Raw genomic sequence first — 17,030 nt, 5'->3', positions numbered from 1 at the left:
TAATTGTGGCCATTTCAGACTAATGGGTGATTCTAACTTTACACTCGCTACCTCAGTTGTAGAGACTCACTGAACACATACATTAGCCCCCTGGATTAGCCAACTTGTTACCTCATTTTCCTTTAATGATGCCAAATTACAGGAAAGTAGAAAGTTAAAAGTAATTCAATTAAATACCATGAATAAAAAATAGTGCGTGTGAGTGTGATAATGTATGTCCTATGGAGTACAGTTAAGAACCCAATGATGTGAGTATTTATCTGTAACTGAATGGTGTATTAAAGAATCAAATGCACTCTGATTGAAGGTTCCCTTAAGATAGGGCACTGAGCTGACCTGCAGCGTTGCCATTGACATTCTCCGTGGTTATTCATGAACACAGCAGAATGCAATGCGTCATGGTCAAAAGTCAGTAGTACAGTCAAACTGCAATAGTAGGCATCAGATACAGGAAGTCATTAGGAAGATTCCACTTGGAGTTAGTAAAAAGTTCCCTGAACAGAGTACAGAATGGGTGTTGGCATATTGTTGCTGGAAATGTCTGCTGACTGACACAGGGCATGACGGCTGACATGGTGCAGACTGTTTTGACTGGAGCGTTGCCTAATGACCAAAGTGTTTTTTTTAAATGTATTGGAATTTTCACATAATCCACACAAAATACATGGATTCTTATCCGATTGCAAATAAAGGGAGAAATTCTGAATCATGTAATATCCAGAACATAAAATCTCGGACTAGATATGTGGACTAAAACCAAAACTTGAAGCCCAGAAAAGTAAAAAGATAACTGGCTGAGTTTTCTCTCCAGTTTAGCAGCTGGCCGCTGGCTTTGCCCCTCTCTAGAGGTCCTGTAGTAAAGCTGGACTTCAAAAGAGCCTTATCACTGTCACAGTCTCTCGGAAGAGAACACAGTAATGGAGACCGGATGCACAGGCTTACACTAGGTTAGGCTAACACAAGGAGAGGAGTGAAAAAAATGCTTTGAATGTTGCCTTGTAAAGGGAAGAGCCCCTGTATAAGCCTCCTGGCCTCCCCACTACACTTCCTTCCCGAGAAGTTAAGGAATGCTGTGTCAGATTTTATAAATTAGTAGGGACGTGCATTTTAGCTTTCCCTCAGTAGAAAGAATTTTCTAATCACAGCATTTAGTCAGCCATCATCTTCCCACAGGTTGCCATGATGTGATAAAAGTTATAATCTGTAAGATTTTCATTACATTGAACCCCATTTTTGATACTATTTATGGCAGGCATTTTTTTTTCAGCAACAGCAATTTAATATATTTGTGTTCTGTAATTGTAATTGTCACTCTAGTGTGTTTTAATTGTTACTGGCAAAGTCTGCCTTTCCTGCGCTCTACTTGTATACCCACGCACAAGAGATTCACAGGAAACTGAGGACAAAAACTGGTGCATGCACAAATATTACGTGATGACTCCTCAACCCACAGGTTGTTTGGCCGCGCTGTAAACAGATACACAAGTTGCTCTTCTTCGGTTGCATTATTAAAAGAGTGGCTGCTTAGGACATGTTTGCTGCCCCTAGTGGTCGATCCATCTGTATTTTGAAGTAAGAAAATATTGATACACTTTAGTATTGTAATATTTTCTTTTGCAATATCGTAGAAATTCTCAAATGTCAATAAAAATCAATAAAAACACTATTGATGTTTGTGTTTAAAGCCCCAACCGATAGATAGCAGTGTAAACGTAAAGTGGGGGGCTATGATGTTGTACGTTGCAGGGATTGTGATAAATAATTTTGGCTGCATAAAAAAGTAAAGCATTTTAAACTCTGAACTTCTATTCAAATAAAAGTTTTTGTTTTGTACGTTTATTTTAAAGATGGTGTTTTATGTGTTTATAATTTGTCAGTACACAGCAAGGATATGACCCTCTAAAGACTTGTTTTGTCTTTAAAGGATCTCATAAATAAACCTGAACTTGAAAGAAGGCAAAGTGAAGCAGGAATGTATACTGTGACAATTTGCAGTTGAGTTTGTTTATGATCAAGGCCATCTGTCTAGATTGCAAACTATTTCTTATCCCTCTTGCACATGTATAGGACACAGTTTGTACAGCTTGGATACTGTTTGCGTTTTGAACAAAACTTCAGAATAGAAATTTTAAATGAATGTATGATTTTTCCTGTCCATGTTTTCTTCCTACATCTCTCTTGTTCTCTCTCCTCCATCCTCGCTATGGCTAACGCAGTCTAACACAAGGTCCCCATTTTGACTGTGGCTTCATCCTGTATTTTCCAATTATCACCTTTTAAAGGCCAGCTGGGTGCATTCCAAACCATCGGGGGGCAATTCCATTTGCATTGCTCTGAGACAAAGTCATGCCCAAGTACTTTCATGCTAAAGTTCATAACAGACAGCCTAAAAAGACGCCATAACTGCAGCTGAAACGTAATCAATACCTTCTTCAGCCAGATAAAACACATCAAACTGAGAAAATTGTTTTTTTTTCTCTCTTTGTAACTGTCATGGTTTACAACAGCTGGAAAAGGAGGAAAGAACTTGAAAATATGACACAAGTGAACAACATCCCCAAGCTTTAAGGTAACAAGTTTGCTTAATAAACACAAGCAGCTTGACCCAAACTTTTCTCATTTCAGACTAATCAATGTAGCTCTCCTGTGAGTGTTCCGCTCTGTTTACAATTACAGCTCATTATGCTGATTTTATTCTTCTTTTTCATTAACTTGATTTTTAAGCTGCTCCAGGAATATTTTACATCTATTTTATTTAGGTCAATTTTTTATGTCTATTGAAATTCCGCACAATCAAAGGGCCCTTCCCTCTATTGAAATGACCATTGCATCCATGTGTGAGTGTGTGTGCCTGTGTTTGTGTGTGCCTGTGTGTGTGCTGTTTGGAGGGGCAGGGAGGGGAGGAAAGTAACTGTTCCATTTGCTTTGCACATTAATGAACACTGGCTTCTCTGCCTGCCTTTAGGCTCTCTTTCTTAATTCTGCGGCTGTTCACTAGTGTAAACCTGTGTTTGATTTTTCCTCTCCTCTCCCTCTCGGACTGCATATAGCAGCATTTAGCTGTGAATTAATTTTCGTGTTTGTATATACCCTGCTGAGGTGTGATGCCGGTGGTGCATAATCAAAATCTGCAACACTACATATGGGTAGATAGGCCTTGTGGGTATTTTCACGGTGAAGATCTGTAGCTGGGCGGGGGGAAACTAAAAGCAGAGAGCGGGGTCAACGGGCAACAGACAAAACAGAAGTCAGCAAAAGGACAATGGGAAATTTAACACAAAAGAATAAATCTATTGTCTTATAGAAGGGAACAGAGCAGAGTATAACTTTGCAGTGTGGTGTGCAGCTGGGAGTGTGTGTTTGTGATAATGCGCATGTCTCTGGCCATGGGACAAGACACGCACCCACAGCCACAGCTCAAACACCAGCAGCCCTTAACATGGTGTGTCTAATGCTCCTATTTAGTGTTTGGGGTGCAGCGGCGCGTGGCCTGAGGTTTTTGGGAGGGGAGCGTGGATAGCACCTAGTCTGACAGCTGTGCCCCAAACAGGAGACAAAAGCCTGAGGAAGTACCGCATCATCGAAGATGGGACTAAAAGGCATGGCAATTTGCTTGTGGTCTGGCCTCTACTGCCGTCTGATTCAGTGCACAGTCCACTTTTCATGGTGAATACGGCCCAATAGCACACTCTACTCTTATAATTCAAGCTGAAAGTGGGAGGACATTTTTAAACAAATTCCTCTCTAAAAAAAAAAAAAAAAGGACAAAGCGTTATGTGGTACATTTAGATCAAAAGCAGGAACACAAACTACTAATTCCTAACAGACTTCATTTCAAACAAACAAACAGAAAGAACATAGGCCACCTTTTGTGCATCAGTCTTTTCATTGGAGTTTATTTGTAATCCTTTGATAGGAGGGAGTCTCTTTGTCAATCGGGATACATCAAAGATAAGCCAACTTACCATGCTGCTCGTGTTTGTGTGTCTATGTGTGCATGTCTGTATTCTAGTCTTTAACATCCCAGCAAGGCATGTTTTTAATCTATTGATTTAATAAGCTTAGGTAGCGGGCTGTTCACTAAACAAATGAACCAGTCATGAGGTGACACATCTTCAGTCCTAAAAACCTGGTATGTGTTTGATGAATAGCTAATGGCATTTACAGTAGAGGATACAGTTTCCTGTCTGTGACAAACAAATAATGCATTTTCAAAACAATTCATTGTCTTATAATTTCTCATGTGTTTTATCATGTGGGTATCTACACGTACACACGCACAGACAAGCACACACACCTGGTAGATTTGGGGGTATTGAACACAGCAACAGCAAATGTTAGACCAAAATTCTGAAGTTAGGCAGGATCAAGTTCAAATTCAAATTAAATCTACGAGCATTTAGCACCCAGGGCCAATTTTCATAACCACAAACCCTTTAATCACATACGCAGAGGTGTCTGCATTCATGGGTTGGGCTAATAGAAGCAAAAGAGATAATAATTACTTGTTTGTTTTCACATCAGCTATTAGGTGATAATTAGGCCTAGGCGAGAATTTTAACTCTTTTAAATGGTTTGTTTGATCTGAACATGTGCTCCCAGATGGATGTCTGAGTATCCTGCATTAATTATTATCGCAAATGCAAAGCCAATCAAGCCTGTGCAAAACTGGATTTGATGGTTTAATAAACAGTTCTCCTTACCACCGAAGCTGAACACATATATTAGCGACAATCTAAAAATCCAGCGACAGAAATGTCTGAATCTGCAATCTAACAGAGTATGCAGGCCACCAACACCAAGAGCAATAACTGTAACAACGTTAGTGATGAATAGTAACGTTGCATAAAGAGTGGCCCCAGTACACTGGCTGCTCCAGCTGTGTCCGCAGCTTAGAAAATTTATGTTGAGGACCGGTTCCTGCTGTACATTGCGTAGAGAAACAAGAAGGGTATAGGTTCATGAGGAGAGGAGAATCCAAAAGTCTGTTACGAGAGTTTTTGTCTTTATTCATACGTACATACAAGCATTTAATAAGTTACAACGCTCTGAAAGTGATCTCAGCAATATTGCTCGCCACTGTTGTCATAGTTATGGGGTGGTCTCCACCATCCAATTGAGTTTGAACGATTTTCAAAAAGATATATTTACAGTTTTTGTTATAGTTGGTGTGGACGGACCTTTACTATGAAGCGAATTGTAAGACGTCAAAGACCAGGGGTCAACTTTTCTTTCATGTTTTCATGACTGTGGTGGATCTGAGTTAAGGTGTGAATAGATACTGACTGTGTGCTTTACTTGGAGCCCGGAGAGGCAGATGAAACCTCAGTAAATGTGAACTGCGGCTCAAGAGGTCCTCACAAAAGGGTGGTGCAACCATTCCTGGCAACCATATCAATGACTAGCCTTGTTGTAAAATGGAAAACTAAATATTTAGAATACATGTTAACGGGCAAAATAGGAAAACTATCCATCCCTCACATAAAGGAACTTCCTTTATTATGCCCCTGTGTCCACACACGCACTCACATGCACAGATGTCAGGGGATTAAAATGGCTCAAAAATATCCACTGGTTTAAATTAGACCATCAAACAGCCGGCTGCTGATTTGTTTCCTGTGTGTGCGTGTGCGTCTGTGTGCGTCTGTGTGTGTCTGTGTGTGTGTCTGTGTGTGTGTTTTGTGTGTAGAGGTTGGATAGTGGGTTAAGGGAGAGCACTGAGCAGGTTTTCGACCTCCCATGAGTGCATCGGTGTCAGTTCACTAAAACAACAATGTGTCGAACGGAGGGTATTTCATGATGGAGAACCACAAACAAGCCCTTTGTACAACCTGCTAAAAGTAAATTTAATCATTTGAAAGTAAAATTTGACTTTGAGAAGCTTATAATGTTCTGTCTCAGTTCATACTGTCAGACGCTGATCCAACTCTGGACTAGATTATTTAAAGCCAGGGTATGATGCCACTGCACACACAGCTGCGCCTTTTACTCTACAGTCATAAGTCAGCATATGCCAACGTGGAAGACAAACAGTGCAACACAAGAAAAAAAAAATTGTAAAAAAATCTAAAAATAAAAAGCCATTGACTGCGCATAAAGAACAAGGCATACATTTTTGTGGACTGCCAAAAAAGAGAAGAGATGCAACATGAACGAGACATTCCAAGCACATTATTTTCTGAAGAAAGAAAGAAAAACAGAATATTTTATCAAATTTCACCACAAGCTACCTGTTGTCCTTCTCCTGCTTCTATCTCACGCTTCCCATTTTGTTCCGACAGTACTTATTTTGTCCACCCAACCGTGCATGCATTAGGGGGGCCGAATATTGCTACCTATTAACACTATGAACCTGTTATAATGTAAACCCAGTGTAAACCCCATTATTACTCCACGATGTTATTATGTAGTTGCACAGAGTCTGGCATGATGAAAAAGAGCAGACCCTTCTTAGTGAGAGTGGCTGTGTCCTTAGAGGGCATTAGCTCAGGCATTATCTTGTTGTGCCAGACAGTTCAGTAGTAAACACCCTGGCACAGGGCCCCGTAGTAAACTCTGATGGAACTGCACCGTAGAATCGGAGCGTTGTGGCCGTCCTGGCACGGAGATATGGGTCATGCTAGGCTGTCCTCTCCCTCACCCCAGCACCAGAGCCCAAACTCTGATCAGATTAGCCGGCCAGCCAGGCGCTCAGTGGTGGTAAAACACAAACACCAATGATTACGTGAACATTAAAGTCGGATCCCCTCACACTTCAGCTCGGATCCCCTTGTGCTGGGTCACGAGTAGGTTAGTATGATGACTTCCCAACATACTGTGTGATATCTATAACCAATTTCCCCCCAGGGATCAGTAAAGTTTTTCTGATTTTGATGCGGCACCTCTGTCACTGATAGACCATGGACCCTAATAAATCCTGAACAGGGACATAATTATCTTGTGATTAGAGCAGACATCATCTGAGACATATACTATGAATATCAATTCCTGGAGAATGGGACAGTGACACAGCTAGCTTCCTGGCATCCTCTCATGAGAGAAAGTGTCTGCTCTGTCAACTTATTTGTTAATATATAACAGTAATATGAAGCCAAAAAGGTTGGCATTTGCTTCCAGTGACTACTTTTTTTGGGGGGGCAGGTCAGTGCCTTAGCCACTGCTACTCTGTGTTAAATCACTGCTAAAAATGGGATAAGGCAGGTTGGAATGCCAGGGTAATCACTCATTCAGCAGCAGCCAGGAGAAAAGGCCTCCTTAAGGAGAAGGGGTGGGTTTTATATAGCTGAGAGCTTTGATTACTGCTCCGTCTTAAAACCGCATCCGATGAGTAAAGACATGCACTGGTCCTCCCCCACATTTACTGGGCAAGTCGCCCTCCTGGGTTCCTGTAAATAAGTGATGTCACAGCGCTTAATGATGCCCAGACTAGACTCAGCAAGGTCCTGAAAAAAATAAAATAAAACACACTACCAGCTTCATTACTACTGTGAGCACGCTGCCTAAGCGCCATGTCAACAAAGAATTTGTTTTGCACATTGTATCCTATTTCTCTGTGGGACTGCTGATGATACAGTTGAAGTTTGGAGTAGAGAACACAATCAAGTGTATTCTCTCGTTCTGTGAAGCCAGTAAAGTTCAGCCTCGGGGAAAAGAAACGCTGTCCTTGTCTGTGGATCGACTGTCACTAATGAAGATGTTCAGATGGAGGGTGCGCAGAAAAAGAGACACTTTCTTTGGGCTTTCTCCTGCTTTCCCCGACGCAGACTGGTAGTGACAGTTGTTTCCAGTTGCTACGTATAAAGGGCCCATCATAAAGCCCGGCTAGAGGAAACAGGATAAGCGCTTGAGCCAAGGCAGTAAAAAGCTCTCTGGGAACTTGAAAGCCACACAAATGAAGTCTGCGTCTGCCATCTGGAAACAATAAACAAACAAAACCCAGCAGCCAAACAAACACCACGAATGGTGGAGGGAGAGAGAGAGAGTGGAGAGAGGAAGAAATGGAAGCAAAGATTGAGAGTGTGAATGAGTGATAGGGAGCAGAGGGTGTCAATGTTAAAAACGTGTGCAGCATGCATCATTAGCAGACACTGATGGGAAGACAGACATAGACAACCCTTTGTATAAAATCTTCTTTGATGCTAGGGAGATGGCCCTGCTGTTTGAATGTGTGTGGTACCACTGAAACCTGGTTCTAATGAAGTACTGTGCTAACAGGAGGCTGCCTGTCTGCAACTTGTGCCAGTGATGTGATGGGAAGTTATAAGTCACTTCCAAATATGGCAAAAAATACCAAAAGAAACCAGTCAACTCTTCTCTGCAGGCCCAGATATAACAGAAATATGATTTTCTTTCCTTTTTTCTAAATATACATATAGAAATCCAGTCTAATCACAGTTGTCCTCTTGTCAGTGGAGGGTTGTGCGTGGTAATGATCATACAGCTGTTCAATATGGATTGATCAATGAGAGAAGTTCTTACTGTGCAGAAGCTGCAATAAACTGTGGAGTCAGTGGAGCAATACGTAAGATCAAGATCAATTACACTATAAAACTATAGATATATTAGATTTCTCCTAAGGGCTGATGGACTTAATGACTTAGAGAACACGAAATACAATACACTTACTGTTAGCACATCAAATTACAACTACGTTTTTGACAGCAGTAATTATATACAGTAGCCTGATTACAACAGATACTGAGGATAAGATAAGATGTTCCTTTATTGATCCCCCGTAGGAGAAATTCAAGTCAGACACAGCAGTATAGGGGAATGTAGTGCAAAAAGTACAGAAGTGTAAAAGTACAATACAAGATAAGAATATTATAAAATATAATAAAAATAGCCAATTATACAGGCAATAAGGGCTGTAGCTGATGAATATGTGTTTATTCATTGACCATCAAGTCCTAAACAAGTGAAACATTCAATGTAATTAAAGTAATTTTTAGCCTTTGTGCCTCACTTTTATTTCTGTTTAGTTCTTTCAGTTACTGTAATAATAATACTACATTATTCAACCAAAATTGCTACTAGTTTTACTGCTGCTGAAGACACACACTACTGATTCTTTTTTTTTTTTCCTGAAAATGTGCCTCACAAGAGGAAAAAAAAGCTTTTTTATGGGCAGCACAATTTTATCATGCAGACACAGTCATTGATATTCCAAATGAACTTTCCTGGATGGTTCTCAGCGACAATTGGGGACTATTTAATGAGGGAAATTTGTGAGATGAAACTTCAGTTAGTACAAGAACAAACATCACAGGCTGCTCTCAAAGTCTTCATCACAAAGCACACTGTCAACACTGACACCGAGGGGTTAGACCAAGAACTGCAGCTATGTGGCCACACCATGGACCCATGTACTATCACAGATAGTCCCACCTATAGGTGTACATATGCTTAAACAAACATGTTATGGCAGAATGGCACGGAGAACCACAGACACATACATACAGAGAAACACACACACACACACACACACACACACACACACACACACACACACACACACACACACACACACACACACACACACACACACACACATACACATACACATACACACACACAACCCCCCTGCTGTGACTGGTTAACAAACACTCTGCTATAAAAGCAAGTCTCTTACTCATTAGGGTGCTGTGTATCAGACAGGAAATGCTGGGTAAATTACACCTCATCGCCCTGGAACTAGCCGACCATCACCATGGCAATGAGCCAACCTCAGTGCCGTGAGAAGACCAAAACACCATCGTGGCAGAGGAGAGAAAAAAGGGATAGGACAAGACACAGTCTCCCCATATAACTGACAGAAATGATACAAGTCAGTGATGCAAATGTGTAAATTGAACCCAAATCTGTATCTATTTAATAGCCAAAACAACCCCTTTGGCCTTTTAACAGTGGAGCTGACTCCAAATCTGGAAGCAATATCCTGCCCACACACAACTCTGACTGCTACCCAATTAATGCTACATGGGCTAAACTGTACCAGCCCAACACACTCTTTATTAGAAATTGTTAGTCATGCCTACAGTAAATGCTTTAAGACAGTTCAATAAATAAAATCAACACATGCTAAAACTTGTCAAGAGGAAATTTGGTGGCCCCTCTAAGGAGGTCTGTGAGTAATATTTAAAATTATTTGATCGCTATTCAACGACCAAATAGATTGTGACCATAAAATGTAAACAGATAAAAAGACAAGTAGTTTGGAAAAAATACAGCCAATTGCCATTTGATTAAAATGGACTTGGAGTAGAACAAAAAATACCATTAGTTATCTTTACCTATACATGGCTTTGTCAGAAATGTTGACACCCCGCACAAGTCTTGAAATGGATCATTTCATCAAGGCACTTGTATTGGCTCGCATCAGTAAAAAGCAAAAACACAAGTTTCACACTCGTGTTATCATTATAAACAGAGACTATTTCCCCAGCTTCTCATTCAATCCGACCACCACGGTCAAACTCTTAACCACATAAACCACTTGTTAGCCAAGTCCACCCCACGTTTCTAGAACAAAATTCTTTTGTTGCATTGTTCACACATTCCTCCCCGGCCGTGTTTATACAGATGCGATTCCATGTGCGCTGTGGGGTCCAAAGAAGTCCTACTCTGAAGCCAAAGATGTGCTGTTGATCAAAGGCTTCAGCGCTAAAGCAAAGACACTTGTTTTGGTTGGGTTTTTTTTTTTTTTTTTCTTCGGGGGATACAGGGTAACATATCCATCTGTTGGCCGCATGGATCCACCTTGGTCTGCGCTGGGACAAGTGTAGGCCTCTCTTCTCTGCCATCCCACACTGCTCCCTCAACCACGTTTACTCAGCTGGTCACCACGCCAGCCGCCAGAGCTTTGTTTTCACACAGCAACATGTGTTACTTAATGCTCTGTAACAAATTTCAAAGGCAATAGGTAATAGAGCGATTTATGGATTCATTGGCTCAACAAAAAATGTATCTAGGCACTGGCGATTACATCCACAGGCAGTGATGTTGTGGTGTAGATTTAGTTTACTTAAACCCCATCCTGTATTTTGTAGTTGGAATCAGCTTGACAAAACAACAGAAAAAAGAGAGGGTTATGCTTTTAAAAGTGGCTCACATATTTTTCAAAAACAAAGATTTCAGGCAAAGTTTGGTACTGTGAGGCCATGGCCAAGAATGTTTCCAGTAAAAAAAGATTAGATAAACCATTAAATAGTTCGGGAAAGGCATCGCCATCCTGCTCCCCCTCCCTAACTTGAGAATTTGGTTACCCAGTCCCCATGGTTGTTTTCTTGCTTGATTGGATTATGGCCACACACCTCAAGCTCAGCTTCCACCACCAATCAATGAGGAAATGAGGTGTCAACACACTGGTGTTTATTCAACACTCATTTATTTTTCTACCGGAAGCCGAAGCTAGCTCGGCCACAGAAGATACCAGATGAGTGAAGGGATTTTCTTTGAGCATTTAGAATTACTGCTCATTTCTTATCGCATTACATGATGTACAAGTGCTAATTATTTTTACAAACAATAATCTGCTCAGTATTTTCATTTTCTTTAATTGCATTACATTTAAATTCCTTGACAGTTTTGAATGAAAATGAGCCAATTTACTATGAAATTACTAATGCCTTTATAATGACACTTTGTGCAAATATTTAGAGTGAATAATATTACAAGTTTATATTAAAATTCTGTCTTGTCTTGTTCCTAATCTCTTTTACAACTGAGAAGATGGGGCTGTTAAACTTCAGGCTGCGCGTCCATATGACCAAGCTAAAGGAACTGGTAATGGGAAGACACCAGGAAGTCTGTAATGCTTCCAGTCAGCATGAAGTGCCATCAAAATAAAACCCGCACAGTAGCTGCTGCTTTAAAACAACTGGGGCAATTGAAAATTCCCCTCCCAATTTATGCCAAATGCCACTTTATAAACATTCTAGCATGACTGCCAAGTGTCTGCACTGCTTTATGCCCCTTCTCTTAATTGAAAACGTTATAGGGGTGCATTACACTTGGGGTTTTTATAAGCTGTGCTATAAAGCTCTAGCAGGCCCTGAGAGGGGAAACTGCCCATTAACTTATAAGGTCCAGGCCTTGGCTCTCTTAATTGACAACCTCTAGGCTACTTTCATCACTTGTCGACTTCATAGCGGCAGTCAATGCTTCCTCCAGGATGCTGTTGCATCTTTGACACGAGGGTGTTTGTGACAAAGAGCAGTCTGCCGCCAATGCCAGGGCGAGGGCTCTAGGCTGTCCATAAAACAAGCACACGCATTCCTCTCCTAGTTCCAGCCATCTGAGAGGGCTGCATTTAACCATGTAGGTCCTGCTTCCCAGAAACACCAGCCCAAATTCAATATGAATCCCGTTAGGAATGTAGACTTTTGATATACTTATGCAAGTCTACACATCACACATCATAGAAATCTTTTTACAAAATATCCAGACAGATACTTTCACTTTATAAAGCAATTTAGAATATTACAAGAAAAATAGGTGATGCTAAATTAAAAGAGGGATTATTGAGAGAAAGAATAGTTTATTTCTTATCTGCTCAGGAAATCACCACAAGCACAAATCAAGTGCACATATACACGCGCACACACACACACGCACACACACACGCACACACACACGCACACACACACACACACACACACGCGCACACACACACACGCGCACACACACACACACAACACCAGACTGGCGTGACAGTCACTTCACCCTCTAATTTGGCAGGATCATCAGCTTTGTGCCTCTGGAAATTCATGCACCTTGAATTAGAGCCACATGTCACAATGTAGCTGACCAACACAGACACATTACTAGAATATTAAACCCACTTAAGTTCTTTGTAAATGACATTCAAACTGTTTGAAGTTTCTCATTATACCTCCTATGAGACTTGCATGACAATTTACAAAAGGTATAAGAGCACTAGGGAACTTTGACTGCTAACCATCTGTCACTGAATCTCATGATGTAATCCTCCTTCAATGTTGTATTGCATTTCCATAAAGTAAGGGGACTTAGGAGTAACACATTTTAGAAAGAATGGTCAAAATTAAAGCAGCAGAGGAAAAAAACACTGTCATGTTTTACATCAATACCGGAATGTTTCCTCACTGTAACTTGATGAGATCGTGTTTCCTTTGTGTTTTTATTTAGTGTTTTATTGTTTACAAAACATCCATTACTGTACTCTATGTGTGTGTGTGTGTGTGTGTGTCTGTGTTACATTTGTGTGTTACATTTGTGTTACATTTTGTAGTGCAATACAAATAAAGTCTGATTGATTGATTGATTTAATATTATAGCCATGTTAGCTGCGTGGATGAACTGAAATAAGCTTGTTGATCTCTGTTCATCTAGCGCCACCATCAGGTCAAAATTTTGTTTTGTTTTGTTCTGTACTTTGGTTTATGACCATATTAATTATTCCCGTAAGTCCAAACTGTACTTTGTGTTTAGTGCTAATTTGCTAAACTAAGATGGTGAACAACTGTATGTACACCTGCTAAACATCAGCATGTTAACCTTGTCACTGTGAGCATATTAGGCTGATATATACTGTCGTTCCCAACCTGTTGTGCGACAATGTGACGTCAAAATGACGTAGATCTCTCTGGCGCACCAGGATTTAGGCCAGGTCGCGCACCACTCTTTTTTTCAGCTGAGCGCGCCAAAGCGGAAACAGGAAGATGGACGAGTTTGAGGGCAAGCATTCCAAACAAGTGCACCTCTACAGGCATCTGTACGATCCTTCAATGAAGGAACACAGAGATGCCCAGAGGTGCCAGAATTCATGGCGATTGGATAGTTGCGGCGCTCCCATGATGTCACATTGTCGCGCTACAGGTCGGGAACGGCAAGTATATAAGCTTTAAGCCTTAAGTTAGCTTTTGGCTCAAAGCACTGCTGGGCCTCAGTGCAGCCTTACAGAGCTGGCTTTATACTTTTACTCTTGTTATAGAATTTTGCACCAGTGTGATGTACTTCGAGATGTCAAATGTGTATTTCATTTGCTGGATTCATTTATTAATTTACAATGATGGAAAACAAAGAAAGATGATTGAAACAAATAACTAATTCACAAAACAGTACACACATAGACATGCAATTATATTATTTATAATGTGAAACTACATGATCCCACTAACAGCTATACTGCCTGCAATGTAAATACATCACTGACCTTTGCTTCAAGTTATAGAATTAACCCGTGTAATTGACCCCGTTTGGCACAATTATTGAACTGGTTTAATCTTGGCTTTGGCCCAAAGTCACACACGTGTAAGCGAAACAAATAACGTTATTATCATAATTCCATTATGTGTTATCAATTCAATTAATATAGCAACAGAAATATTCACTTTTGGGCTGCTGTTACCTAAATATAATATAGCAGATAGGAAAGACTGTGACCACAATGTTTCCAGTTTAGATGACTGGAAATCTGTGGGTGTGGAGAGTGAATGAGAAGGACTCAACAACAAATACTCGACCTACAAGCTCTTGAGCAAGTGGCTCAGCTTCAATGAGGGCCGTGAAGCTGCTCATAGCCACCAGAGCAGAAAGCCTGTGGTTGCACTGGGTGTCTGAATTAAATAGACTAGCAGTACTTTCTGGAATATGATCATAACCAAACTATGACAATAGAGGAATTAAAATGCACACCACTGTGTATTCGTCTGTCAAAAAGATGTTAATCTGATGATCCTGTGAATATAGGTTTTTTTAATGTACCACTTTAAAAAGGACAGTTCCTTTTATATCAGCAAGGGTATTGGAAAGTATGAAGTACTAATAATCAGTAACTGTAATCAGTGAAATGCTAAAAAAAAAGGTGTCACCAATTTCTTTAGTAATATTATATCATCCAGTCAGATTCAGTGACTTCCTGGAGTCTGCACATCATCACAGTAAGGTTGCCAGGCAACCAACACTACAGCCAAAGATGCTCAGCACAGTTTTACCTTGTTTGTGAATGGATTAAACAAACTTGATACCTGTGAATCAGTGAGTGGGGTTGGTTAGTGGGAGAGAGCCAGGCAACTCTCAACTCAACTAATTCCTTTCCATTGTGGTGCATTGACCTCTCTCCACCACCGTAGCACAGCCTGATCAGTACCGACTGCCTTAGACTGACACTACCAGATTAGTTAGTAATATCTGATACTTGACACTTTCCATCATCGTCCTTGATGACAAAAAAATATGAAAGCTAGATGGAAACAACAACAACAGAATACACGATTAAACACCTAACTACCTCAACATCACAGGAGTGCAGTGCGGCTGTGCAACAATATATCAGTTCATTGGATGAGAGACAGCAACACAGTAACACCACACAACCTACACAATACAAGGTGTCATCCTAAGAATAAAAAGCTAACAGTTACACCCCGTTTTAACGACAAACTCGACACTGGCAGTTTCCCTAGTAGTCAGGTTAGTACTCTTCGCTTTCTCTCTCTCTCCAGCTACCGGTACCTGGCCTCGGTGTGTTACTGCCATCAATAACATCAAGTTAAACCTCTCCTCTTCATTCAGAGACACTGGAGTACAGTGGACCACAGCAGTGTTTATCTTCTGAGGTTGTCCAGCTCTGTGCACACTATCCAGCTTTTATGAACTCATGTCAAGACTTAACAAACAAGTAGCCACAGTCTGTAATTGGTCTATTTTGGCTCATATATAAAGTTAAAAACACTGTTGCCCACTGCTGTACTTCACCCCAGCCTCCAAAACAAGAGCTATGTGTCCAACAACTGCAGCTACCGTCAAATTGATGAACACTTATGACACCAGTGGAGCGCCGTTAAATGCTGCCGACTGAAGAGAGAGACAGAGCACATTTAGGAGAAGCAGAAACAGAAAACATGAAGTGACTTACTGTGGAACAAGTCGTGTCACGGCTCTGGTAATGTGCGCCGCCATGATTCCTTCGGTGACGCGCTGAAAGAGCGAGCAGCAATTGGCTGCCGAAGCAGTTCCTTCGTAAAGAACGAGCTATAGGATTGGCTACGGCATAGAAGGGGGGCGGGCTCTGGAGGACTCTTAGCACATGGGAAGGTAAACAGCGGATAAGTAATGGGATGGTACTGTTGTGGGAATGGGCGGGGCGAAACATATTTAGAAAAGAAAATGACCCAAACATTTATGATAAAAGTAATTTATTTTGCAATATATTTTAAAAGAAGTAATAGAAACGAGTTAAAATGAAGGTTAAAGTTGGTAAATAGAGATTATCTAAATCAGTTATATCCTGTGTACATCCCAGAGTTCTTTGCCTCACAGATGGTGTCTGTCTACAATAACTCATGTGTCCTGCTCTATGAGACAGAAGGGACAGAGACAGACTGAAGCTTGCAATGGAGAGAAACAGGGGAGGAATAAGAGCGAGGAGAGATCTGAGCACAAGGCACGTCACCCCAGGAGTTCTCTCTCACAGCAGTGGTGAATTACTACCACTACCATCAGCCAGGTCCAAGTGTGGTGCACAATAGACACGCAATATTTGCCATGATTAAGTCAGCAGGGGATTTGCTCCAAATGTCAGCATTCAGAAGACAACCATTGGCCTGTGGGTGTATTTAAATGTGTATGTGCTGCTGGACGTACTTTACTTTAGGAAGGTTGTAGACCTAAATGTGTTTGGTGGCAGACCCTTAGTAGAAATAGAGGAAAAGAGTTAAGTCCATGGTGATCATCTCTTGGTCTTGCTTCAGTAGGAAATTACCTGCCTTGACATTGCAGATAATAACTACTTATTAAAAGGAACTATAGTTTTCCCACTTTTGCAGAGACCAGAAAGTGAACATTCATGGCCCAAACACCTGAGGCTCAAAACTGTTCACAACTGATAGACATAAGGAACCTGTAACAATGTGTGACTATATGCCAATATTTATTTTCCAGAGCGTTTTTGTTGGACTCATGCTGTTCTTAATAGATGTTTTTCCCTCTCTCCCAAAGGATAGCAGCACATGAAAAACAGAAACATGAGTTTTCATACTAGCTCATAA

General features: G+C 40.9%; 1 protein-coding gene across 1 annotated transcript in view; it reads right to left on the bottom strand.

Moving 5' to 3' along the window:
- The window catches only part of clybl (citrate lyase beta like), a 58,074-nt gene extending 42,088 nt beyond the window's left edge, over positions 1-15,986 (bottom strand). Inside the window, exon 1 of the mRNA XM_051404656.1 lies at positions 15,899-15,986. Within this exon, the coding sequence (XP_051260616.1) occupies positions 15,899-15,942 (44 nt within the window). The 5' untranslated portion in view covers positions 15,943-15,986. The remainder of the gene's footprint in view (positions 1-15,898) is intronic.
- Between the last annotated feature and the right edge of the window lie 1,044 nt (positions 15,987-17,030).

This window comes from Dicentrarchus labrax, unplaced genomic scaffold (assembly GCF_905237075.1).
Source record: "Dicentrarchus labrax unplaced genomic scaffold, dlabrax2021, whole genome shotgun sequence".
NCBI lineage: Eukaryota > Metazoa > Chordata > Actinopteri > Moronidae > Dicentrarchus > Dicentrarchus labrax.
The sequence above is the reverse complement of the archived record's forward strand: the minus strand, read 5'-3'. Positions and strand labels throughout refer to the sequence as shown.